We start from the raw sequence: 26,681 nt of genomic DNA, 5'->3' as shown, positions 1-26,681 counted from the left end.
CTTTTGTTTCTTCTCAATTGTTTTCTTTTCCTTAGAACACCCCATTCTCCAATTTTTTTTTCGTTATTTATTTCGCCCTAATTCTATCATAATTGTAACATCTAACAGGTTTTCAGACTTTGTATTATTACAATACAAATATTTTACATATCTGTGAGATTTAAAATTTAATAATTTCTTATATTGACCAGTTGTTGATGATTTATATGTACTTTTTAGTTAAAAAAAAATACAACTATCTAAAACATGTTTTCTTTTTTATATTTGTTAGAGTGGGATTTGAATCTAAAAGTTAAATAAAAAATGTTGTATTTGATGGAATAGAAATGAGAGGGTTTTAGTTATTATTATTTTTTAGGAGGAAGGACAGAAGGGAGAATATTTATAAGTTATTAAGAAAAGAGTGGGAAAAAATTGAGCCTTACATGGTGTTTGATAAATGTTCCAGCTGAAGAGTTGTGGTATTTTATTAGTCGAAGCAGTTTTTGTGATTTAAAATTCCTTCTCTCTCCTCTGATGTTGCGTATGGAATGGAGCTGTTTTGTGTGAAAAGTCAGCGTCTCTGTCTCTCTCTCTATAAACCCATTCTCTTTTGTTTGTTATTGAGAGGAACAATCAGTTTCAACCTCCAAAAACCTGTTCCTTAATTTGCTTTTTCTTGCTTCTTAACAGCCAAAAACCCATCTTCCCAGGAGAAAGCCTTTCTTCTCACAACCCCTTCTTAATCCTCCTCACACACCAAACAAAATTCCTACAATTTCATCTCTTTTTCTCTCTTTCTTATTCTCTCAGCCACCAACATATCTCCATCATTTATGCTCCAAAACATGTCACAGACACAACCTTCTCCCTCCTTATACTTCAACAACAAGCTCTTGTTCCACTAATAGCAAGAGAAAAAAAGCATGTGCAGCTGCATCTTTGGGCCAATAATCATGGACAATTACCAAGGTGATTTAACTGACATACTCCGAGCCAGTGGTGGAGCATATGGTGGTAGCAGCAGTAGCAGCTGCAGCACAGGCACTTCATCTTCTGCTGAATTACCTACCACATCTCATCACCATACTATTACTCACACCCTCTCTCGTAATGATCACTGGCACCAACACTTCTCTTCTTCTTCTTCTTCTTCTGATCCCATCACCTTCTCTTCTGTGCTTCAAGACCCCAGAGGACTCACCAACTTCGGTGATCCCTTCTCCACCATGAGAGATCCCTTCCTTCAGGAGCTTGACATGCCTTCCGCTTCTGCCTACTTCACCGGGGGCTTGGAAGATGCAGCTGCCAGTTTTGGTGCTTCTGCTGTTAGTACTAATACTAATCCTAATCCTAATCCTAATGCTAGTACCGGTGTTTTTGCTGCACACAAGATTCTTGAGGAGCATGACATGAGAAGACCTTGTAAAAACATATTCTCCAACATGATTCAGATCTCTCCCAATGCAAAGTTACCGGTCTCACCCTATGATTCCACCGCGGCCGTGGCACCTTCTCCAAGGGCAATTAAACCTCCTGCTGTTGTTTCACCCAACATGGTTAATGCAAACTCCTCCAAGGATTGCCTTGTGGACACCACAGGAGTGCAGATCTCATCTCCACGGAATCCGGGTCTTAAACGAAGGTCAGAATAATAAGATATTGCTTAGTTAATTAATATCTCGTGTGTATTAATTTCATGGGGGCATCATAAATTATGAATCACATACTTTTGATTTTTTTAAGGTGCGGTGGGGTGAAATTTTATGAAAGTGGCTATGGTGAAGTTTGCACTGTAGAGAGAAAGTAGGGTTTGGCATGAGTTAGGTACTGGTGTTCCTTTTCTTGTGCTTTCCAAATCGGTTCCGTTGACTGGCCCAGTTAAGCTAGGTAGCTGCTCAGAATGAGAAATAGTAGTTTCATTGTCATGAGACTAACTAAACATGGTTTATTCATTCAGGCTTTTCGTAGGCTTTAATCCACCTGAAAAAGTAGAGTTAGCTCGGCGTGTCACGCACACAATAACAGTCACACACTTAGCTTTCACCCAACTTATCTTAAACCACCTGAAAATTCCTATTCCTTTTATCCTCATTATCATCACACAGAACCGTATTCCTTCGTTGGAAGCCGAATTAAAACGGCCTGATCTCATGGTTGTTCTCGAATATTCTATTTCTCTTTGTTGTATTCTTATTTCTTGCTCATATCATGCTTGTTTGGTCAGAGTTAATAGTGAATAATAAGCAGTTTATTGATGTGTTATTGTTGTAATTGCTGCAGAAAGAACCAGGCCAAAAAGGTGGTTTGTATTCCTGCACCAGCAGCTGCAAACAGCAGACAAACTGGAGAGGTTGTTCCGTCAGATTTGTGGGCTTGGAGAAAATATGGTCAGAAACCCATCAAAGGTTCACCTTATCCCAGGTTAGCCTCATAGTTTAGCCTTAGGTATACGATTGATATGTTATTCTCTGTAAGCGTGGATATTTTAGGAATAATATCACTGTGGGTATATATTGGCCACACTGCACAAAATATAGATCACAACTTCTCTCCCCCATAGACTCATTTTTTTTGTAGCTTACTATACATGTATCGTGTTAATTTCTTCGATGTTTATTTTTTTGAATCTTGACCATTGAATATGGACCTGTCACACTTCGAGAGGTTTAAAAAACAACTAGGCTAGAGGCTTTCCCGTTCAGAAAGTTTTCTTTACCCAATTTTTTATTGGAGAAAAATCACTACGAGCACACGTCTGGTTAAAGATTCGTCGTTTTCTTTAAGTTCTCTTAAATAATTAAGTTGAACCGAATTCATTGGAGAGCAGTGACGGTACCCTTGGAAATCTAACGAGGATTTTCATACAACCGCCTTTTAGGTCAATTGAATGAGTTTGGAGAAACGAATATATAAGAGATTGTTAATGAACAGGTTTTTGCATCAACGTGATGTTATCATAGATCATGGTTTGGTTTTGTTTGGTTTGGTTTGGTTTTCTCTCTCATTTTCATTCTCTTGTGGTTGGTTATATCTATCAGGGGTTACTACAGATGCAGCAGCTCAAAGGGTTGTTCTGCGAGGAAGCAAGTTGAGCGGAGCAGAACAGACCCAAACATGTTGGTTATTACATACACATCAGAGCACAACCATCCATGGCCAACTCAAAGAAATGCTCTGGCTGGTTCGACCAGGTCACAGCCATCGAAGAACAATGCTGGAAATTCAAAGAGCTCAGAAGGGTCAAACCCCCAAAAGAGCACAACATCAAAAGCAAAGGATGAGCAGCAGCAGCAGCAGCAGCAGGAGAGTAACAACAGTGAGGGCAATGCCTCACCGGTTGTTGGTGGGAACTCATCAGCGAACAGTGCATGTGTGAAGGAAGAGAACATGGAGGACATAGAGAAGCAGTTTGAGATGGATGAGGGAGAGTTCAGTGATGGACTCCCTTACAAGCCTTGCTTGATGGATCAGAGTAATAATCAATCTGAGGACTTCTTTGCTGAGTTGGGAGAAATAGAAGCTGACCCACTGGATATTCTGTTTAGCCAAGGTTTTGGTGCAGGTGATGATGATCAAAGGGAAGAATCCAAGGCCTTGGATCCATTCCATCTGTTTGACTGGTCAGGAGACAACAACACCAGCACAAACAGCAGTTCATTTGAAGAGCCTAATGCAAAGAGAAGGTTATGACAAGAGCTCCTCTGAGAAAGAAGAGCTTAATATGATTAAGAAGGTCATGTTATGGTGTTTGTTATTTGGTTTGAAATGTGTGATGTGGGGGAGAGGGTGTGAGAGAGATCTCCACTTTTTCTGCTTACTACTACCTTTTCCTTTTTCTTGTTATTTACCAGAACAGTCAGGGAGATAAAATTAGTAGAGTGAAAAAAAAGAGAGTGCTGGTTGATTGGAAGCAAACTGAAGGAGTCCCACATTCCTTTTGGAATATTGGTGGATGGGACAGAAAGCTGAGGAACAGAAGGTTGCAACAGTTAAAACAAGTACATTCACTATAGACATGACTCGAAAGCTCAGTGAGTAGATTGATGATGATAATGGGATGGGACTAGCCCTTTCATCTTTTCAAGTGGGAAAAATTATTTAAAAGCCACACCACACCCTTTGTCATGTGGCCTTTTCCATACAAAGTGAAAAAAAGAAAAGAGAGAGATCACAGATTTGCTTGCTCAGATGAAATTTATGAAACAAGACAAAACAATATATAAAATATATATATATAGAGAGAGGGTTAAAGTTAAGTTATATTATATTATATAATACTATATAATATAGAGCTTGACTTTTCATATCAGTCATTTCTAGGATGTGTGACGTGAGAGGGAAATATGCATGCTTTGGTTCCTCGGCTTTCTGTTTTTTATTATCCACCAACTCATGTTCATTGTTTTGAATGAGATGAGATTACTTTATATGTTTCTTACACTAGTTATTAATTACACTTTGATTCTATTGTTCTATCATTCAAAATTTGTCATTTTATATACTGGCTCTTATCTGTTACCATTGGTATAGTTTTCTGTTTTCATAATAAAATCCAGCAAAACGAGGTTGGCATTTAATCATTTCGCATGTGCATGCTCGCCTATTGGAGCATCGATATTTATAATTATATGTACAATCCTCCATTCGTTTAAATATAATAATAAGTTTGGAAAACGCAATATATATATATATGTGAAACATGATGTTAGAGATCACGTAGTGTATAATAAATATCAGATTTTGTAACAACTAGGTTAAAACCTACATGTTCTATTTCATGCTTCTATGCATGTTTATTTTGGGTATATATTTGAACTTGAAGGGATTATTTTGCCTGACTATACACTCTACACCGAAATCCAAAACTTATACGAAAACCCTACAGTGTATATATGTTCATAAACTGTACCTGCTCTTCCACCTTTTTTCATGTTTTCTTTTTTGGCTAAATAATTATTACAATGCTAGTTTCTACTGCTGAGGTTGTGTGTAATGGCATACAAAAGAGTATGCATATACAGCATAGTAGATGAATTAATTTAACCGAAGCAAACTCAAAAGAAGATGAAACAGAAAAGTCAAAGAAAATTCACACTATCTATGGTATACATAAAGAAATACCTAGTATATTTTTTTTCTTTCTGATACGATATTAGTAAAACATTGTAGGTTTCTAAAACCTTTTGGAGGTGAGAAAAGAAAAACAAGCAATCGGAATCTGGAACATGAATATGCAAATATTGATAGCAGATATCATGGTACATTGTTCTGATAGAAGTAAGTTTTGCACATACTTCTAAAATTATAAGATTTTGTAATCCATTTTAACGGATATCTTCCCTGCTCCATATCATAAGGACTTGATTTTATGCTGTCAGGGTTCCTTTTCTTATTAATATTAACTGAAACTGTTTCGTTTACTCTCGGAAACTGTGACCTAAACTTGCTTTTACTTAATATTTATACCTAGAATATTTTTTTATAAAATGCAAATTTAATTATTCTAACAGTTGAATTTCATGATATTATACCAGTGATTATGTATTTTAAATTTTACATAATTTACATATTTATAAATATATTATTTAATAAAAAATATTTAAACATTTTAAAATATAGTATGTTTTGTGGTGAAGGAGGTTAACAATGTGAAGTAAGAATTTGATTGTTGGATAATATATTGTGAGTGGGTTTTGCAATGATTAAAAGTAATTTGTGACAGTGGAGGGAGAGGAAGGTCCTGTAGAAGGGCACATTGATAGTTAATATTTGGTTTAGAAAGTGTAATATGAATAGTACGTAGAAATGCATATGCAAGTGGGTGAAACTCTGTTTATAAAGGAAAGTGGTAGCTCAGGAAGTAATCCATTTATATGTGTTCTTAGTTGGAACTTTGGTGCGTTATTTATTAGATCTGAAATTATTCTATGCTCTTATATATTCCTATCTTCTTGTCCTTCTTTCTCAGTGGTTACGAACGGTGATTAATACCTACTCAAACGTGCCAAATCCTCAAAATAGCAAAGGAGTTTCACACTCAGTTCTACAAGGATATAATGTGTCTCTATATAGTCATATGCCGCCAGAAAATAGGAAAATAGTATCTCATACAAATAGAAAAAGTTGCAGCTTGATGTGATTTAAAAAAGAGGTAAAGTAGCAAGATTTTATTCTTATGAGGATTTTATCATAACATACATAGGTGAGGGGTTAGAGTCTCGTAATCTTTGCAGGTATGGAAATATGGTCCAAAATACATGATGTGATGATAAAAGTGGATCAGAGAGATACAGTATCAATTATACCTGAAACTAATTTATATAAGAAATTGACATTGTTGGTAACCTAAATCATGAAAACAATGAATTTATAGGTTTTCATAGTTATGTATCGCTCAACTTTTTCATTTTTATCGATATAATACTTATTTTCGAACTTGAATTTCAACTGATGTCTTAATTCAAACCTAGAGAGAAAAAGAGAAGTATAACTATAGTGAATGATCTGAAAAGTTGAGTGTAAAGGTTAAAAACATATGAGCAATAGATGAGAGGTGAGGTTTATGCATTGAAATTGAATCTTGGGCATGATTTGATATTTGAGAAAAAAGACTGTTGAAGCAAAATGTAGACGTAGAGATAGTTGAATAAAGAGGTGATGTGCATGTTAATGTTGATACTTAAATGCATGTTATAATTAGCAAAAGATATGTGTGGAGGTGTAGTGGAGGGTTTGTCTTGAATGATAATGGAGACAACTTTTAATTTGTCCGAAGCTAAGTTATTGGCTTTAGTCTTGTCAAATCCAAAAACTTTAGTGAAATCCATTCTTTTGCTCTACAACAAATGAAGTCACTTCAATGAGTAGAGAAAAAAACAGTGTTGATTGATGGGTAAGAGTCTTTCATTATGGATTTCAAGGAATAAGGATGCAACTTAGGTTGTGGGACTAACTGTAGTTCATCATTTTCAAAAACCAAACCAAACTCATCATCAATCCATAACACACTTACAAACCTTAATCATTCTCTGCTCTTTTTTCTTAAAACATCTTTAGTCTTTTGATGCCTCACCTAATTCTTTTTCAATATTTATCAACCCTAAAATTATCATTCACCCCATTTGCATCACTCAACCTCAAAATGGATCTTTTAAAAAGAAGATTTCCAAAATATAAGTAAAAAAAAACATCATATTGATTAAAAATAAAACAGATTTATGGTATATAAGTGAATACAAACTTTATTTTACAAATCGTTAATTTTTTAAGATTGGATTAAATTTATTTTAATAAAATTTAATATTTATTGAGTTTAAATTTATATGTTCGCTGATAAAGAAAAGTAAAAGAATCAAATCTTTATTAAAATAAAACTCTAATTTCATATTAAAATTAAGACGTTCACTTTACGTTTAAATTAACAAAATTGGTTTAATAAGATAAGATTTGGCATATTTAACATTATAATTTTACTTTATTTTTAATTAATGTTGAATATGTAAGATGAATAAATGTGTCATCTCCTTAATTTGATAATACTAAAAATACTTAGATTTTTTGAGCATTGTATTAATGTAAATATGAAGAAGTGTTAAAAGTATGCATTCATGTGGTGAATAACAGTTGTTTTGATGTTAGTTTCAAATCAAATCCACTTTATTTGTTTTGAGTACCCATGCTTGCTGCGTCGATTTGACGTCGACCGTTAATCACGTGTAAGATTTTGCTAATTAAAGTGTAATAACTTTTAATTTACAACCATCATAGTAATCATTTTTTCATTAAACTTTTTAAATCACCTTATGTGTACTAACTATAGCTGTAACATGTTTTTATCGTGGATGGAGTTAGTGCAATTAGGTTTACATTTTTTCAAATAAGGTTTGAAGTTTCAATTTCTTGAATGAAATAAAAAAGAATTAGAAGAAATAATAGTGATAATAAATTTTGTAAACGTGGAGGAAAAAAAAAGAATCTAATAAACAGGTGAAAATTTAAAATAAAAGTTAGGCGAGAAAGGTTTTGGACCGTATAAGATTATATTTTTCATTTTTATGTGCCAAAAATAGACACTTTACTATATTCATGTAAGGTTATATTAAAAATCAGTAAATTATTATTTCAATCCACAAATTTAAAATGGTATTTGAATTTTATTAGAAGTCTCACATTAATAAGGTCAATTCACAATATATATAAATGGGTGCAATCTTTACCTTATAAGCTGATTTTATGGGGTTAAGTTAAACTTAAAACTCATTTCTAACAAATTTTTAAAAATATTTAAGATTGTATTTTATTATTTAACTTGTTCAAGATAATATGTTTGCTAACCATCAAATAAATACCTAATGTAGCACATTATAAGAGCTACGTAACCAAAATAATGAAAAAAGGTGGTAATATCTAATAAATTATTTTGATGGCGTGCGTGATAAATTACTAGGTATAATAGACTTGTCAAAATAAAAGCCAGTCCCTAGAATCTACTTAAATTAAAGTAGTAAAAATTAACATATCTAAATTACATTTAAAGAGTAGTTCATAAAGTTTGACTAATCCCAATTTAAATAGATAGCTAGTGGATTGAAAGATTTATTCATAAAAATATATAAAATATTTAAAACGTAATATTATAAATATTATTTCTCATTTTTAACTATTTGGCAACTTGTCTTGAATCACATGTTGCGATGATATTTGTTTTAGATTTAAGATTTAAATGACTAATTATTTTAATATTTTCAATTGTTATCTTTTAAGTTTGTACGATGAACTTACTCATTTATTTTGAGATGAGTCAAATTCACGATTTCTAAACTTGCTAAAAATTGTAAGTTAATAAAATTAAGTAAGGTGAAATTAATATGATTACTATCATGTTTATTCAATATTATTAATATATAAGAAGTGGCAGAAAAAGACTTAACAAGTTAAATAGTGTTTCATCTTAAGAGTATTGTGTTAAACAAAACTATCTTTTTATAAAAGTTAAATATTTAAATAAAGGGTTAAAAGGTAAATGAATTCGTTAAGTTGTGAAAAAAAAAAACTGGCAAGCAATTTGATTAAAATGATTTAATTTAAGTTTGTAAAGATAAAAAAAAAAAAGTAACAATGCAATTCATTTATTTTATAGTTATAACTCCTTTTTCAACCGAAACAATTTGATTTAAATCTCTCCATTTATTTGCACTTTGTATTCACTCTATTTCCAATCATTTAAATAAACACTACTTTCCCTTCTTTCTCTTTCTTTCCTTTTTGTATTATAGTTGTAAACACTGAAGTAAATGATATAGAATTCTTCACATTTTCTCAATCATTTGAAGTATAAGGTCTTTTTTCCTTCTTTTTTGAATATATATATATATATATATATATATATATATATATATATATATATATATATATATAAGTAACTGTATATAATATGTAACATCATATTTTGCTGCAGTATGTGAAAATGCTTAGACAACTATGTGTGCCGGTTTCATATTAGATAGCATTGCTCATACCTGATTCTGTGCATCACAGTGGAATATGTATTTACCTATAAAGCTTTTCATATATTACTTAACTGCAAAAAACTGTTATAGAAAAATACAACAGAAAGAGACAGAAGATTCTTATAGTGACAGAGTATGGAGTCTTCAAACTTTTTAAATTTCGGTGAAGCGGAAATAGTTTGCAGAAAAGACTCAAGTTAAAATTTGTGATCACTTTTATAGGTATAGTGCACCAGTATGAACATGTGAAAAATCCTACAACATATAGATGAATATCAGAAACCAGAGAAGACAGAAAGATGAAAACATTTCCACAGAACATAAAACTCAGAGCATAGGGTGTCACTTTGAAATTGCAGGTTCTCCAAATTCTTGAATCAGAAACTCTTGTTTACGAATGGTGTTTTTGGTAGAATAAAGAATATGGGAAGGCATGAAAATATAGCATGATGTTATCCACCAATTCCAGTTCTAGTTGAGTTGATTGAAAGAGGAGAGTGTGACCCACCATATATTTGGTTACATTGTGTAGCCATTTCGTGACATCTTTTCAATCCTCGTTATATATATTGAATTCAACCACATTTACATCAAAAGTCGCGCGTTGTCCTTCACTGGAATGAAAACCGTTGTAGGTGGATTCTGTGAATCTATGAAGCCTCTTACAGATACTACAGTGTTTTTCAAATTAAGTAAGTATCACAATAGTTATGATATGTAAATGCTATTATTTTTCTTGCCATCACATTCGCTGTCACTAATTGAAGTGTGGATTTAATTGAAAAGATATATAAATTTGTTTTCATAATAAATGCTTTAAATTTATAATATTGCAGTTATTACATCACAGTAAATCATAAATTATAATTAAAATTCCACCTCAATTAAGTGAGTGCAAGAAAAAAAATATTTCTGCAGCATATATTTGATTCATCATTATATTTTTTTTATTAATAAATTGTTTTATTCTTGTTAAACTATTATTTTTATATTTACAAAAAAACATTTTTATCCGTATTAAGTTAGCATTTAGTTATAATAAATAAGTTAGTTTTCCATAACTAAAAGCTAAAGTACATATAAAAAAATTATAAAACTAGTTGAAGCAAAATTTGTAGAAATACAATATAACTTAAAAATCAATGTTATATGGTTAGATTTCAGTGCACTAGAGCTAATCTAAATAAAATGACTTAATTCCTAACTACATTAAGAAGGTCGGGTCGAGAACTTCATAGTTTTTTATTGTCAAGTTGCTATTTAAACTCAAATCTTTTTTCCGCAATTTAATATAATCCTTATGTTGGCCTTACTATAAGCAAAATGAAATAAGGTTTAGTAGTATTGACATCAAAAGAGGTGTATTACTTTAAATGGATTCAATTCATTAATTTATATGGTTGCAAGAGCCTATTCATTAGAACGCATAAAAACTCAATTACTAGATCTAGATGTTGATACTAAATAATTACGTTTAGGAAACTTGATCTTTGAAAGCAATGTCATGGATTTTCCCTGTTCAACTTTTAGATAATGTCTAAACAGGGCATAACAATATTATTCCAGCAACATTGACGGGGGCAAATAAGCTAATGGGTTGGAAAAACACAAATGAAACTAATTTTATCAATCAACGCATCTTGAAAGAATGTAGATACGCGCTTCTTCTGTATCAAGAAGCAGCATCACACATATCAGACAAACTGAAAACTTAAATGCTGCATTGCATTGACTGGACAAAAGGAAAAGTAAAATGCAATATGATCACACTCAAGTTGATTCTGAAATATTCTGTAGGACAAAAAATGGAAATATGACCCAGTCCCAACTCCCAAGTCCTGAAGAAAATAGCAAAAGACAACACGCATTTCTCGCAGAGTCAAAACCCATAAATTCTGCACAAATATTACTATAAACACGTTTTCCATGAAGATATGGAATCAGGGTACAAATTTAATGTCTTTGAAGTATTCATGCTCCACAGCGATCCTGGCGGTAATTCTTTTGCTGGGATCCAGGCATAGCATACTCTGGAATGCAATAGACATTTTATCAAGAATACAATTGACGATGGTACATACGATAAAGCGTCATAGGAAACCAAATATTAGAAATACCATGGGGCCAAAAAGGATGATACTATGAAATCAAGAGAACTAATCGAAATGCGAGAATGGATTATTATGGAGGATTGAGGAATAATGACAAACGTCATGAAATCTTTCATTCCATTATTACATGATAAATCAAATACTGGAATGCGTTTCTTATGTATAATAATAATAATAATCTCACCATATGTTCAAAAGGCAAACAAGAGACTCAACGGTCATTACAAGCATCTCCCTTTAAGATTAACGACAAAAACAAGGATAAATCTCTCTCTTCTTCCTCTGCTTTCGATTCAATTACTATTGTTAAATATTACCGAAGGGAATGCTGGGAAACAAGTATTGAAGAGTTTTCAACAGTAATGTGTTTTGTAAGAAAATGAAAATTATAAGAGGTATCAACTTACTCAAAAGAAAGATATTCCTCATCCTTACCCTTCATTTTCTATCAATCTAATATAAACCATTAAAATGAATTACTTATTAGAACCGATAGATCAAGAGAAAAAGAAGAATAAGGATGAATGTAGCCATTATTAAATTTTGGATAAAAATTCCCGTTGATGACAAAACAATAAAAAATCTAATGGCCGAAAGTGTCGCCATTTGCACCAGTTAGTAATGGGATTTTCCCAATGGAACTACTGAAAACACTTAAGGGTCTTATTAGATAGTAACAATTAGGAAATATAATAAACCGAAATCGCAAAATATACATTAGAACTTACCAAATACCTTGATTCTAAGCTACATACAATCAGTTATCACTTTGCTAAGTATTGGCTATGTTAATGTAACCTAGTGAGGGTGCAGGTGACTACTATCGAATACTTGGTTGTGTATAAGTTCTTCTGAATCAATTTCTCATCTTGGTTTTTTCAACAGAATCGCAAGTAGTCCCATAATTACTAAGGAAAAGCACATAAAATTATTTTTCAGGCCCATTTATACAGAGTAGATTACCCTTTTTATGGATGTATTAGAGGAATAAGTACTTGGGTGAAGGAGTGCAAGATGAATAAATCTAGTAGAGAATTGAACCTCTGGATAACATCGCCACAACCCAGCCTCAGAAACTGAGGCTGGTGGCAGTTGAACTATATATACTTATTTGCACTATTTTCAATAACGCCATGGAAAAAGAATACTGTATCACATCTTGTACTTACAGAAAGAAGATTAAGACCGGCTGCATCAAGATTTGGAACCATAGTTGCTAAATCCTGCAAAGTAAAATATAAGGTTAAATTCTTACTGGATGAAGAACAAAGCAATTCATCAGGTTAAAGAGAATCATAATTACCTTAGGTGGCCATTTGGGAAATGTTGATTTAAAATCCGGTAATGCAGTAACTCCAGGCCATGTTTCTTCATTTGGTGTACCCAATATTCTTCATATAAGGAACAATAAGTAAATACATATTAGTACACATACAAAAACACACACACACACACACACACACACACACATATATATATATATATAATATTTATTTGACTATGTTTTCCATTTTTTAACAGGTTATGATAGTTATGCTCGTACCGTTAAGGTTTCAAATTCAAATGGCAAACATTCCTTGTTATCCTTTTAGGATAAAGACTAAATAAAGATGAGACTTTATACGGGTATCTCAAATTTCTAATATTTCCTCAAACACTTCCCTCAACTGCAGGAACCAAAATCAAAAACAGGAAAGGTCTCTCTTTTTCTCCATCTCCATTACCTTACCAAAAGAAGAATTTGAATATACTGAGATTATGCAAAAGTAATATAATCATAGTCACTAATAAAAAATTGCTTTTTTTAACTTCTTTTTCAAAAAGAAATTAAGAAAAGTTGGTCATCCATAATATTTGAAACAAAATGCTTCCATATAAGGAAAACTATCAATTTTGTTTTCCACTGTTTCTTGTACAAACATTGAAAACAAACAACTGAAAAACAAAATGATGGTTTAGTATTTAGTTGTAAAACAGAAAATGACAACTGTACATGTTTCCTTAAACCAAACAAACCCTTAAGGTCTGTTACTCACCTATACCGAAGTTACCATTTTATCTTAAGGATAACTTAATTATAATTACTGAATATGCAGAATTGAGTCTTCCCAGATTAACCTCAGATCCTTGCTACAATTCAACATCAACTTTGCCAAGTTTTTTCCCACTCTTTTCACCAATTGGTCTATCCTAGGTGCCTTATGTTTGGTATGATAGACCCAAGCATTTGCAGCAGTAACATCATATATTTGCGTGGTTTATGACCCCTAATGTCAGTATAGCAAACCAACGTGTTACTTCATAATATAACTCAGATAACAGTATTTTCACGTTTATCTACTCTAAATACTTCGCCAGCTTTGCCTTTAATTAAAAAAAAAAAATCAATGAATAAAAAGTTTAAAGAAAGCATTAACAAGAACATAATGCAGAATAGGAATTAACATTTTATTATTATCGGTCAAATACAAGGCACCATACTACCATACTATCCTTTATCCCTCCATCACATGTTGCTGATAATTCAAACCTAACATTGCAATACAAGCAAGCTGCAAAAGAATGTCATGGAAATGTAGAGAAACTGTAAACTACCCGCAGCCAAAAGGAGACCAGGCAAATATATTAGTAAAAGTTCTTATATGTTGTCAATATGATTATATCTTTATAATTATAGATGTCAAGATCATATCTTTTTATAATTACAGATATCAAGATCATATCTATATAATTACAGCTACCAAGACATATTTGTATTATTAGTAACATTAATTATTTATTTACTTACTATTATGTTTATTATTAGAAGAAATCAAATTTTCTATATTTATTGCATTGGTTTCGTTTTCTCAGTATAAATAAATCAATAATGTTGTCATAGAATCCTGTGCTGGTTATCCCTTAGCCACAAGCAACAAGATATTAATCATGCCCCAAAAATTTATCTAACACATTCACATAAATCATGGTTTTAAATAGCTAGATATAACGCCACTATAGCAATGTAGCGGCAAGGAACAACCCTACCAGATACAGGGGTGGTATGGTATTGCAGGCATAACAGACCCAATAGCATCTGAAAAAGTAACCGTAACGGCCACCACAGAAAGCACTTTGTTGATTCCGAAAAATACCATAGAAAACAGACATTATTAGGACTATTTTCAAAGGGAGTTTTGATTCCCAAAATTGAAATCTGTAGATTTAACAGATAAAAATGCCTTGAGTTTAGAACATGATGAGTGATAATTCCCACCTACAATGTTTTCGACTTTTGTTGGTCATTTACTTCTAAACACCTGTTACTTTTTATGGCTAGTCATGAATGTCGTTAAATTTGAGTATTTTTTTTATTTGAGAATTCATGGGCAGATAATATATTTTATGAACTAATAAAATTTTTGAAATAGAAATTGTCCACTATAAGCTATCATACCAGCGTTTTTCGAGTGGATCGCTATGCACAGCTATCCAAAACATTGACTCAAACCTGGTCAAAGGTCTCAAAGGCAAGGTTGTAAAAATCAAGTTTTTATGTGAACTAGTGAAGACTTCGTAAACTCGAATTGTATTCTTGTTAGAGCTTACTTAATATAAAAATTATTAAAATAACAACAAAATTGATATACTATTCTATAAATAGCTTTTTAAATTTTTTACAACTATTATATTTCTTTTATTTGCTCATTATCTATTATGTTTTGATAGGAACCAAGGTATCAAAGAAGAGAAATAGCTAGGCCGGAACTAGTATGTATCACTGTTAAGAAGTTCCTCAATGACGAGTTTATTTTGGGGAGGGGGTGGAGCTTCAGAGAAATAAAAGATAAATGGAATCAAACAGGCAGAAGAGAAAGACTGATACCAGACAATAAATGTGTTAGATAATTCAATAACTATCAAAACTGAAGACTAACTATTTAAGGACACTAATCAAACTGTCACCAACACATCAAAAAACATTTAAATTTCACTTATAAACAAGAATACGTACGAGTGTGCATATGTATGAGTGCATAAACTTACCCCTTCTCCAAATAGATTTAACAGAGAGTATTAAGATTCTCCAATCAAATCCAGTATAAATACTTAAAAATATGCCAGTTTAAAAAGTCTAGAGACAAATTTAAGGTTGCCAGATAATCACCTGAATATTTTAAATAATTCATCAATCTCAGAGTCCCCAGGGAATAGAGGTCGTCGGTTTACCATCTCTGCAAATATACATCCCACTGACCAAACATCAACTGGGGTAGAATAATGACGAGACCCGAGCAATATTTCTGGAGCTCTGTACCATAATGTCACCACCTACAAACAATTACCAACGACAATAGATACAGATATGGGAATAAATATGATTTATTCTAAAGTTCATCAAACGAACTACTGCTATAATACCTTTCCACAAAATTGATTCATACATACACATAATCTTCTATTAAATAATTTTACTTTTTTTAACTCAAAAAATAAATAACCACATTAGTTTTTAATTAAGGAAAGTTTAGGGGAAGGGTTGAGGCATGACACAACCATTGGTTGGAATCGACCTGAGGCCTTTCAGCTGAAGCAGTTTGATCAACCCATTGAGAAAACACTCAATGAGTAATTATAAAATGTGTCCAGTATATTCAAAGTGTAAACAAAAATCAGAGAGCAATCATACTAGCATTCTTGATAACTAATTACAGTGGAACTTGTTATATATATATATATATATATGAAAATTTCAAATTAACATATAGTGAAAAGAAACATTCTGTGAATACCAATTTAGTGGATTATTTGAAAGTGACAACTGACCAATGATCTTTTCAGGATTGCAAAAATGCTGCCATTGACCAATGACCTTTCAGCATTTTCAAAGGCAAGCAATTTACCAAACGCTAAATTTAAAAAATTATAAGGAAAATTCAATTTGTAGAGAACCATCTCAAGGTTAAATTCAAGAAAAGTCTCAGAACCATTCAATTAACAAATACATTAAAGGGAAGATAAACAACAACATTCTTATTCCCAGTAAATGGGGTCAAGACATGGATTACTGACCACCATTGTAAACGATCTTGCACAATGTATAGTGGACACACAAACAACATCACCCCCAGGGCAGCAACAAAGGCTGAAATATTGTTTTTTAGCTCAGGAGCAGAAATATCAAACTACCAAATATAATCTTCAAGATAAGTCATGTAGCTTCAGCATGACAAGGAAATAAGATTTCCAACAACGCTCAGAGTTCCAAACGATGCAACTTTAGAACACAGCATAAGGGCATATCATTTTCTCATGCAAAAACCCATTATTTAATTTTTTTATTATTTGCATGGCTGACAAGAAGCACATATAAGGTGGCACACAAACCTCATGAGTAAATGTCCTGACAGGAATGCCAAATGCCCTAGCCAATCCAAAATCTGCAAGTTTTAAGGAATTTGTACGGCGATCTATCAACAAATTCTGTGGTTTCAAGTCTCGATGAAGAACTCTGTGCGAATGGCAGTAAGCAATGCCACAGAGAATTTGATAGAGGAACATCTACAGAAAGGATCATTAAAGAATTCAAATTCTAAATCCAAATTGGTACTTTCACCAAAATTAGTATCTCCTTATAGAATCCGTGACAAAATACATTGTACATTATCAATTTAAGTTGGGAACATTTAACCATAATCTAACCTACAAAGAACGAGAAGGTAAGGTAATGGGAACATCATACATAACATCTTAACTGAATAAATAATCACACTCGGATAGAAGGCTGGCTGTCAGAGACAATAAGGAAGCCAAAACCAATAAAATACATGATAGCTGCATCTCAGTGCAGAATCTTAATTTCCAAGCAGAATTAACCTGAACCAACACAGTAAAGCTCCCTTTTAACCAACTACTCAATATAAATATTCAAATTTTGAGCAACTAGTTAGCAAACTGTGGACGGGTCCAACCAAAATCCTAAAGGAAAAACTTAATCAACGGATCATTCATTTTCGGAAATAGGAAGCTTTGAAGAACAGCACCGTCCCAATCGAGTAATGAAAGATAATCTACGAAACTCTTCCACTCGTCACAAAAACCATGAGACTCACAATATGTTTATACCTGTATTTGATTTCACAAGCTCAAATTATGTAGCCAACATAAGGCCATTGATCATCAATAATTCTCATATTGTCTCCATTAGATTTACGGAAGGATAAGACAATATGTGCTTGCCAATTATAACTCAGGTTACCAAAATATATAATCTGAGAAAAGAAAACCACATGTGCCACTCACTTTTACTTGCCGTGGATCTTTCACAAACTCAGGAGATGAATCCATGTGTTTCTTTAGATCCAAGTCCAGATACTCGAAAACCAGATACAATCGCTTCTCACTGTGCACTACATCCTGCAACCTATCATCCACGCAACCACAAAGCACAAAGCACAACTCAATAACGAATTCACTAAAAGGAAGAATGAGATTAAGAATAGCACATATCAAAGCAACATTAAAATAGACGTTTTCACAGCTGCCAGGCCACATAAAGCTGTACAAACACTGTTGGAATTGAGAAAGGCCAAAAGCATGAGTAAAAAATAAAATGCTGACATGATTGTAAAAACTAAACACCACAACAAAACCAGTTCGCCCAAACATAAACAACAACCGAATGGAACCAAAGTATCAAAAACAGGTTATCAATTGTTCCACCAATCCAAACCCTACACAGTACACCTCCAATCAACAACATTAAAGCACCTCCTTCATTGATTACACTTCAGAAGCTAAAAACTCCAAGGCTAAGCAGAAAGACAAAATCACGACAAACAGCACGCGGCAACGGCACTATAAGCCCTCCAATTTGAGCATCAATAAGGAGACACTGCATTGAAACAAAAAAGCCAAGGAAACGGCGTATACCTAACAATGTTCCTATGCTGCATCTCTTTGAGGAGCGAAATCTCACGAATGGCGGTGCTGGGAACCCCCTCGTCCTCCTGCTCCAGGCGAATCTTCTTGAGCGCGATGGTCTCATTAGTGACGCGGTCCCGAGCCTTGTAAACGACGCCGTATGTTCCCTCGCCTATCTTCTCCACCTTCTCGTACTGCAAAATGAAAACCGAAATTAACACAGAAATTGTGAGCGCAAAGCGCAGAACGGAAAATCGATGCATTGCTTAACCCCAAACCTGTTCCATGGAAGATCTGAGAAGAAACAAGGGTGGAGCGGTTTGCAGTCACTCTCTCACGCACACTCCACTCTTGTCACTTCTTCTCTCTCTCTCTCTCTCTCTCTCCCTTTCACTCTTCTCAACTCTTTCTTCTCTTTCCTCCCCTACCCCTTTCCCTCTTTTTTTTTTGTTTAATGCTTTTCTTTTAACTATTTACAAAATTGTATACACTACCCGCGAACACATCCCATAATATTGTTTAAGAGATTTAAAATATATATGATTATTGTTTAAAAGAAATAATGAACCATAATAAAATTATATTTACTATTATTTTCAATTATAATTATTATAAAAATGTTATTTGAAAATGACAAGTCACAATTATGACAACCTTTTCCTCCATTGGTCAGTTTTTTTTTCTCTTGTTATTCAAAGAATTCAAAATTCAATTCTTCTTGTTTTTCCCTTTTAATCAAAGGACAAGATCGGAGTGAATTGGTAGAGTTGGAATTAACCTGGGTTGGTGTGTGGATGAAGTTATAAACAAACATTTTTTTGTTAAAAGTGGAACTTAATTTTGTTTAGAAAAGACATTGTACTGTTTCTTAAGCTTATTTATCTTGAAATTTGTTTACCCCTTTCCATTGCACAAATAATTTGTACAAAATATTAGTAAGGTTGTACTTTGGATGCTAAAAAACCAAAATGCCACTTATTTGCTTTTAAGTTATTCTAGGTGCCTTTTGTTTTATGAGTCCTACCTACACTCACTTGTGTCCTTTTTTCTTTTTTCTTCGTGCTGAAGTGCTAGACTTAGAATCAATTCGATAATTCTATCTTTCTAAGAATATTTTTTACTTTATATTTATTAATAAGTTATTTGTTACTATTTATATATTTTTCATTGTCATTATAAGAAAAATAAAACTTAGACTTTTTTTCTTTGAAAAATAGTTAATTAGAAAGATAAAAAAAAATAGTTATCAACACTTTGTTGTTTTTACTCAGTTTTTATGGAAGTAAAAAAACAACAATTTTTTTTATAAATGCTATTATTTATTTTTTTCTAATAAGGCCGGTTTTTTTATTTTTTTCAAATTTCTTTTCGTGCTTTTTATCAGTTTTTCTAGTAACCATAATTTCAGCTAAAAATACGTATACATTTTTTTCTTTTTAAAAACAAACAATTGCTAACATCCTTCGGAAAACACATAAGCCAAATACAAATTTATTAGTCTTTTTTTTTTCTTCGAAGGTGAATATTTTGCTTTTTTTTTCACGTTCCCTGAATACATTTTTTTTATTGTTGTATATAATGTTTAAAAATCTAAGTTTGTTTACTTAATATATTAAATTAAATATGAATTTCGATGAATTTAAAAATTATTAATTCCATTAATTATAAATAAAATTTAAATCAAACCTACAATATCATTAAACAATTTTATTAATAATTTATCATTAATAATAAAACTTAAACATTCATATCTATAAATCATGTCACACATCAATATAAAATTCATTTTTCACTTAAAGTTACTTGTAATAATATTTCTCATTAGTAATAATTTTAATTTTGTTATAAATACTATAAATGTTGATATTTGTCCATTTCTGCCCGTCCTCCTATTTTTTGTTTTGTGGTTTTTATTTGTTTGTCTTTTGCTCCTAGAAGAACATCAAATTCGCATCAAATTTTAATTCACGCTAACTCTTTTCGTTGCATTATCATATTTTTAGAACTAATCTTAATTTTGTTAACATTATTCTTCCTATTCTATTATCCTTTTTTACCCATTTCTGGAATTTTGATGGAATGATTTTTCTCCCAATGCAATAAAAGGGAATGTCATCAACTCGGTTTGTTAGAAAATCTTCATAGTTTTTACAAGACTAATCGACTAGTCTTGATGCGTTCTATTCATTTAACTCGCACAATCCTTTTTAACATACTTATTTCTTACTAAATTTCTATCTAGGAAATCATTCAAATGTCCTTCAATAATATATATATATATATATATATATATATATATATAAATCATTAAATAGTATTTGAATGATGAAACCAAAACACAAATATAAACATTTTTAAGTAATAATCATATAACTACTAACTTTCTTTCAAGTTTTTGAACTAATCCATTCTGATCCATATTTGCACAAAATGAAAACAAAAAAATAAAAAATCTTCAAGTGTGTATATAGATAATAGATTAATTGATAAAACAATTAAAATTCTAATAAAAGACATGCATATATAAAACTGATTGTTAAATAATTAAATTATAACCACTAATTTCCCAATCATCAATATTATGACCCCACATTTTTATCACCTTTTGAAAGTTTAATTAAAATGATAATTCATGTATTTCACAGTACAAGAGAGATGTAACAATAGATAGCAAAACACTGAAAGATAACTATAATTCATATTATTACAAGAGTTATAGCAATTCTTTTAATCAAAGCTGAAGTTAACAAAATTTGACATGCAAGAAGGCCAGATGATTTGTCCACATTACAATGGATATCGTATACCACAAAAACCCACCATGTTTAAGCTTGAAAGGCAAAGTAAGTTACTTGTAATGCTGAGACACTTCCGCAACCAGCTTATCCATGAAATGGCATTTCTTGTCAAATCCCCAGCCTGGGTTACTCTGCATCATATTTCAGACCAAACAATAAATAATGTGCACAATATTCCTTCCAGCAGTTTTCTTACCAGCATTTCTCATATTCATTGAAATAAAAGACGATAAAAACCAATATTATGTATATATATATATATATGTGTGTGTGTGTGTGTGTGTGTGTGTGTGTGTTTTTGTGAGCTACTCAATACCAAAACTACATGCATATAATTTATAAATTTTGAGCATTACGAGTTTATAGAAAAAATTATATCATATAATGCACATAACCATCCAAACAAACAACAGGTTGTTTTAGGCAGAGAATTGATTTTCCTATCTATGCCTTTTCATTGACAACTGCTCAGCCTTGGCACAGCATCACATATATATTCTATTCTCTCAATACATTTGGGATTTATTTATTCAACTAGAATTTAGATTCGGGATTCCTAGAAAAAATATCAAATATTTGTCGGAATTTCAATTGATTATGCAACTGTTGAGAAATTGATTCTCTACTGACATCAAAAATACAAGATAACTACACTGAGGAAAATGGTTCGTTTACCACTGAATTAAATGAGCAAGAAGAACATCATCAGCAAAGATGCTTACTATAAGATTATCAACATAAGAGGAAAACAACTAGCCTAAGTAAAAGACTTCTATGCCCAACACAATATCAATATTTAGAGTTCCAAACCTGAAGAGAGACAACAGCACGGTTAGTAAATTGTTTCACTGAAGATGGCGCACTTTCGGGAAGAGTTTTAGCAACTCTTTCTAATTCTTCTTGTTGCTTCTTTGCAGTTACCCTATCTGGTCCGCTGTAGTGATCAACAATCTTTTTCAACAATGGAACTCGAGCCATCGTCTCTTCCATTATTTCCTAGTAGGATATAAAGTTAGAACAAAAAAAACCCAATACATAGACACACACCCATAAACTATAGTAGAGAACAATATAAACAATAGCTTTTACCTATTAGCAGCTATAACATAGACAACTATTTCAAAACATTGTGACTGATAGAGTACTCGTCCAATGTACTAGTTACACAGGTTTGATATGAGAAAGATATTGGCAAGCAACCATAAGATTATTGGCGAAGTGATGAAATAAAAATTAAAAAGAAGCAACACCAGTATCAAAACTTGTGCCCTAAAACATTTGCAATTAACAACAAAATATACCTCCCACTCTTCTTGACTTTGAATTCCCTCATATGCCATCAAGAATGGTTTCATCTTCTCAAGTGCATCCCGAAGTGGAATTGGTTCCTTCTCATCAATATCTGGATTATCAAATTCTACCAAATATTCTGGCTCAAATTCAATCTGCAATAATCAATAAGAAGCCGAGAAAATACAAACAATTAAACACTGAAACATGGGTACTAAACAGAAAATAGAAGTTCGCCTTAAGAAATTTCCTCGAGAGAAATGTTGTCTTTAGATCTAGAGAATTGGATGATTATAATGAGTTTCCCTATAGCAATTTAATTAAAACTGGAGAGTTTCTCTAGATGCAACTAAACTACAAAATTATATTTCCACTGCCTTTAATTATTTCTCAATAAATAAATAAAGATGTCTGTAGAAACCACTTACGGCATAATTGATGTCTAATGCATCCAAAAACTCATCCTCTAATGGGGATGGCAAAACTCTACCAGCCATCTCTTCAAATCCTTCGGTTAACTGATTCATTATCTCTGGCCCAAACCTTTTGGCGAATTTCTCACCATCAGCATCATCTCCAACATATAGCCCTGTAGCATATGAATCCTCTGCATCCTTAAGTTGACCAAGTCTTTCATCTGCATCCCTCCCTCTCAACCCTCCTCTTCCTATGCCTCGGCCTCTGCCCCTGCCCCTGCCTCGGCCAAGCCCACCTCTCTCTCTAAACCCTCTTCCTCTTCCTGTACCACTCCCATCATCCTCACCTTGTGACAAAAATTTCCGTGCATTCCTCACTGCATCATCCCGGCTTGGTATTGCCTGTCTCCCAGGCAAAGTATCAGAGGCAGCGGCACCAGGAGCTGGGCGAGCACGAAGATGCCTATTCTCTTCTGTAACTCGCGTTTCCTGATCTGGCTGTTTCATGGGCTTCCCCCTTCCAAGTCCAGACAACACCTCTAGTATGCCGCCTGGAAGTTTGTTAACATGCTCAACATCAATAGGAAAACCATCTCTCGTTGTTGGAGAAGCATTGTCCTCTCTTTTGAATAAAATGGGCTTTATGGGACCAGAATCTGGTGGCCCCAAATCATTTGGAGGTTGAGGTACAGTAGCTCGGCCACGACCAGCAGGTGACCGCAAATCATTTGGAGGTTGAGGTCCAGTACCTCGGCCACGACCAGCTGGTGGCTGGTTTATGGAAGATAAAAATGGTGAGAAAGAAGGAAGACCTGGCGGAGGCATTGGCTTGCCACGGCCATGGCCATGAGCAGAACCAGGAGGAATGGGTGACTCTGTCTTGTCAGATTTGGGCTCACTGGAATTAGGCTGACCAGGAGCTCTTTCATTGAAATTGAACGGCCCTGAACCAGGGAGGGAGCCTCCACGACCACGACCACGTCCGCCATCACCAAAACCAGAAGAAGTAGAAAATGCAACTAGCGTTCTTCTGGTGGCATTTGAAATTGTGGGGTTTCGGATCCTTATTCCAATGTTGCCTCTCATTGACACAGTAAAACAAATGCTTAATTGGAAAAGTCAAAGAGGTTTCAGCAGCATGAACCTGATACCCAAAAAAAGATATACCACCAAGTTTAAATGAACAGTTGGAATAGCCAATAAAATACATCAAACTAGCACATAAAACTTCATATTTCAGAACTCACCTGCATTTCATATTCATTTTTCTTGTGCTATTTATATACAGCAGTTTTAAGTTAACAACAAGCAGCGCATCAATTGATGATTAAAGAACTTTAGTCAGTTCATCTTTCAATAAGTAAAACAAAATCAACACTAACTTTGTTATTTACATTTAACAATGAGGATAAATGAGCACAACTTTTTTCCCAATGGTTCCATCGTAAAACAAAAGTCACAATGCAACACAACCATATTCTACTTTGACAAGAATACGCACTCCTATAGAGAGAGAAAAAAAAAGTAAGACTTGGCTGAAAATGAACCCAGCATACAACCCCAATAGAGGGATAAGTACTTGTGTTACGAGAATATTTTTGCATAGGAATCGCTCTGTGTCTCTAATTAGGCGTAATTGCGCGTTCACAAATAAGGGATCTGTGACTGTGTGTTCATCGCGTGAACAACTATTGGTTGCTCCAAAATAAAAGACAAAGAATTGAACGGATAAGATGGTAATACCTTGCCAGCGACGTTGACGGTGACACTGTGCGCTCGCCGGAATCGACTTCGCCAGAGGTGTTCTGATGGTAACGCAGAGAAACCAGAGAACCCACAGCACATTCAGTAGCATAGAAACTAGTTTTTTTTGTCACGACGACGATGCCACAAAATACGGGCCACAATAAGAGCCCAAAACAATGCTTTACACAAAGGCCTTTTCTTCCTGCACCCCCAATAACAATAAAAAGATTAAAACATCTCTTCGCTGCCACCATTGTCATTGCTGCCGTCATCATCACTGCACCTCCAATTATACCTCCGTTCTCCATCATCGTTACGATCTTCAAGAAAAGAAGAAGAAAAGAGAGAGTAATGATTTGGTGGAAAACTTTATCCAAAAAGTTTAGTTTGGAAAATATCATATATATTCCACGTGTTCTATTCCGGAATGAATATCATCATACACTCCAAACAGTTTGTTTTAAAAAGTTCATTCTCAAAAACATTTCGTATGATTTCAAAATGTATGAGATGTTTTTTTCAAATACATTTCATATATTGTAAAAAGTTTGTTCTAAAAGATTTCTTCTCAAAACTCATTTTAAAAAAAAAAATCATATATTCAGAATTGTTGTTTTCCAAATTATGAGGGTGCAGTTAGATATCATAGAGGTGCAGGCAGCAATAGTCTAAAATAAACTAACCAGCCCAATTTTAGAATTCCAATTCAGACTTCAGACTTCACACTTTTCCTTGTTCTAATTTAGTTAGTGTTTCGATTTCTGCGGATCAAAGATTAAAAAAAAACAATGTGATATCTATATCTTACCTTTAACACAATTAAATTATAAAAATATTATTATTTTTTAAAATATATAATAAGTTTAGGTTAGATTCAGGTCCTTTTACTAAATAAATTAATGTGGCATTTAACCCTAATCGTATGCTAATCTTCGATCTCTTTTCTTTTAATCTAATCCATATTCAATTAGAACGTGACTATTAATGTGACATTTTTCTGTATTGTTAATTAATTAGTGATTATGTGTACTACAAAACATAATAGTAGTTGATTTTTTCTTTTTTCATTTGAATTCACACAACCACCGAAAGACGTGTTCCCATGATTAAGATGCTTGTTTGACTCATTGTTTGTGAAAAAAAGCAATGGAACCTAAAACCTAATATTCCATGGTCAACAAAAAAAAAATGTGTTTCCATCTTTTTAATTGTAAGTTTATTTCAATTTAAGGTGCATAATATTATTCCATGTTAAAGTAGGTAAACTAAATCAACTTTATTGTGTGACTTGGGTCATCCAGGTAGAAAAATTTGTTGTGAATTATAGACAATTTTATTCCAAATAACTTACATGATGAAAGAAGATGGAGGAATTTGTATTTTTAACTTATAAAGTTGAAAAATAATATATTAAAAACTAAAACAACTATATTACAATAATATGAATTAATGGATTGAATGATTAAATAACGTTATACATGTTCCGTAAAATAAAACTAATTAACTGAAATAATATGGAAACATAAATGGATATATAGATTTCCGATGGACGGTTGTATTAAAAAAAAGCATAGTATAAATATTTGTTTATTATTGTTATTATTATTATTTATCATGTTATTATTGTTAAATAATTAAAAATAATAATATTTTGATTTCAAAATAGTTGAGATAAGATCGTTAGGAATTAATCATCACATATAAAATGTTATTATTTTGAAGAAACTCCTGTAATTGGATTTATTTTCTTAATATATCTTAGAAGATCGAAGGAGAATTTGGTATTAAATTGTCTTAAGACTGAATCTCTAAATTATGTCATACTGTTGTGTATACCAAAATAAATAATATTTTAACAACTAAAACAATTATGTCATAATAATATAAATTAACAAATTAAACAAAGTTAAATATTTAAATGAGATT

At 32.6% G+C, this 26,681-nt stretch overlaps 3 protein-coding genes across 3 annotated transcripts; 1 reads left to right on the top strand and 2 right to left on the bottom strand.

Moving 5' to 3' along the window:
* The first annotated feature begins 564 nt into the window (after window positions 1–564).
* Window positions 565–4,460, top strand: LOC114186675 (probable WRKY transcription factor 14). The gene is made up of 3 exons (XM_028074651.1): window positions 565–1,624; window positions 2,263–2,403; window positions 3,021–4,460. The coding sequence occupies exons 1-3, from the start codon at window positions 906–908 to the stop codon at window positions 3,670–3,672; spliced, it is 1,512 nt and encodes a 503-aa protein (XP_027930452.1). The 5' UTR covers window positions 565–905; the 3' UTR covers window positions 3,673–4,460.
* Window positions 4,461–11,192: 6,732 nt separating this feature from the next.
* LOC114188673 (cell division control protein 2 homolog) lies at window positions 11,193–18,981 on the bottom strand. The gene is made up of 8 exons (XM_028077261.1): window positions 18,784–18,981; window positions 18,515–18,699; window positions 17,885–18,005; window positions 16,970–17,143; window positions 15,750–15,913; window positions 12,906–12,993; window positions 12,772–12,825; window positions 11,193–11,521 (listed from the first exon to the last, which is right to left on the bottom strand). The coding sequence occupies exons 1-8, from the start codon at window positions 18,790–18,792 to the stop codon at window positions 11,432–11,434; spliced, it is 885 nt and encodes a 294-aa protein (XP_027933062.1). The 5' UTR covers window positions 18,793–18,981; the 3' UTR covers window positions 11,193–11,431.
* Window positions 18,982–21,097: 2,116 nt separating this feature from the next.
* LOC114188820 lies at window positions 21,098–24,893 on the bottom strand. The gene is made up of 5 exons (XM_028077465.1): window positions 24,753–24,893; window positions 23,022–24,153; window positions 22,605–22,748; window positions 22,114–22,299; window positions 21,098–21,434 (listed from the first exon to the last, which is right to left on the bottom strand). Exons 2-5 carry the CDS (start codon window positions 24,093–24,095, stop codon window positions 21,354–21,356), a joined length of 1,485 nt encoding a protein of 494 aa, XP_027933266.1. The 5' UTR covers window positions 24,096–24,153; window positions 24,753–24,893; the 3' UTR covers window positions 21,098–21,353.
* Window positions 24,894–26,681: the final 1,788 nt, after the last annotated feature.

Source organism: Vigna unguiculata, chromosome 6 (genome assembly GCF_004118075.2).
Source record: "Vigna unguiculata cultivar IT97K-499-35 chromosome 6, ASM411807v1, whole genome shotgun sequence".
Classification (NCBI taxonomy): domain Eukaryota; kingdom Viridiplantae; phylum Streptophyta; class Magnoliopsida; order Fabales; family Fabaceae; genus Vigna; species Vigna unguiculata.
Note: the sequence above shows the minus strand (reverse complement) of the source record. Positions and strands in the feature narration are given on the sequence as shown.

Excerpts from the sequence above, each read along its gene's own strand:
- LOC114188820 (XM_028077465.1), bottom strand. The coding sequence starts at position 24,095 with ATGAGAGGCAACATTGGAATAAGGATCCGAAACCCCACAATTTCAAAT. Across the intron at positions 22,749-23,021 it reads CATTAGACATCAATTATGCC|ATTGAATTTGAGCCAGAATA; the intron begins GTAAGTGGTTTC and ends TGATTATTGCAG. Across the intron at positions 22,300-22,604 it reads AAAGTCAAGAAGAGTGGGAG|GAAATAATGGAAGAGACGAT; the intron begins GTATATTTTGTT and ends ATATCCTACTAG.
- LOC114188673 (XM_028077261.1), bottom strand. Across the intron at positions 18,006-18,514 it reads CAGCATAGGAACATTGTTAG|GTTGCAGGATGTAGTGCACA; the intron begins GTATACGCCGTT and ends CGTGGATGATAG. Across the intron at positions 12,994-15,749 it reads GAATTATTTAAAATATTCAG|AATATTGGGTACACCAAATG; the intron begins GTGATTATCTGG and ends CCTTATATGAAG.
- LOC114186675 (XM_028074651.1), top strand. The coding sequence starts at position 906 with ATGTGCAGCTGCATCTTTGGGCCAATAATCATGGACAATTACCAAGGT. Across the intron at positions 1,625-2,262 it reads AATCCGGGTCTTAAACGAAG|AAAGAACCAGGCCAAAAAGG; the intron begins GTCAGAATAATA and ends TAATTGCTGCAG. Across the intron at positions 2,404-3,020 it reads AAAGGTTCACCTTATCCCAG|GGGTTACTACAGATGCAGCA; the intron begins GTTAGCCTCATA and ends TATATCTATCAG.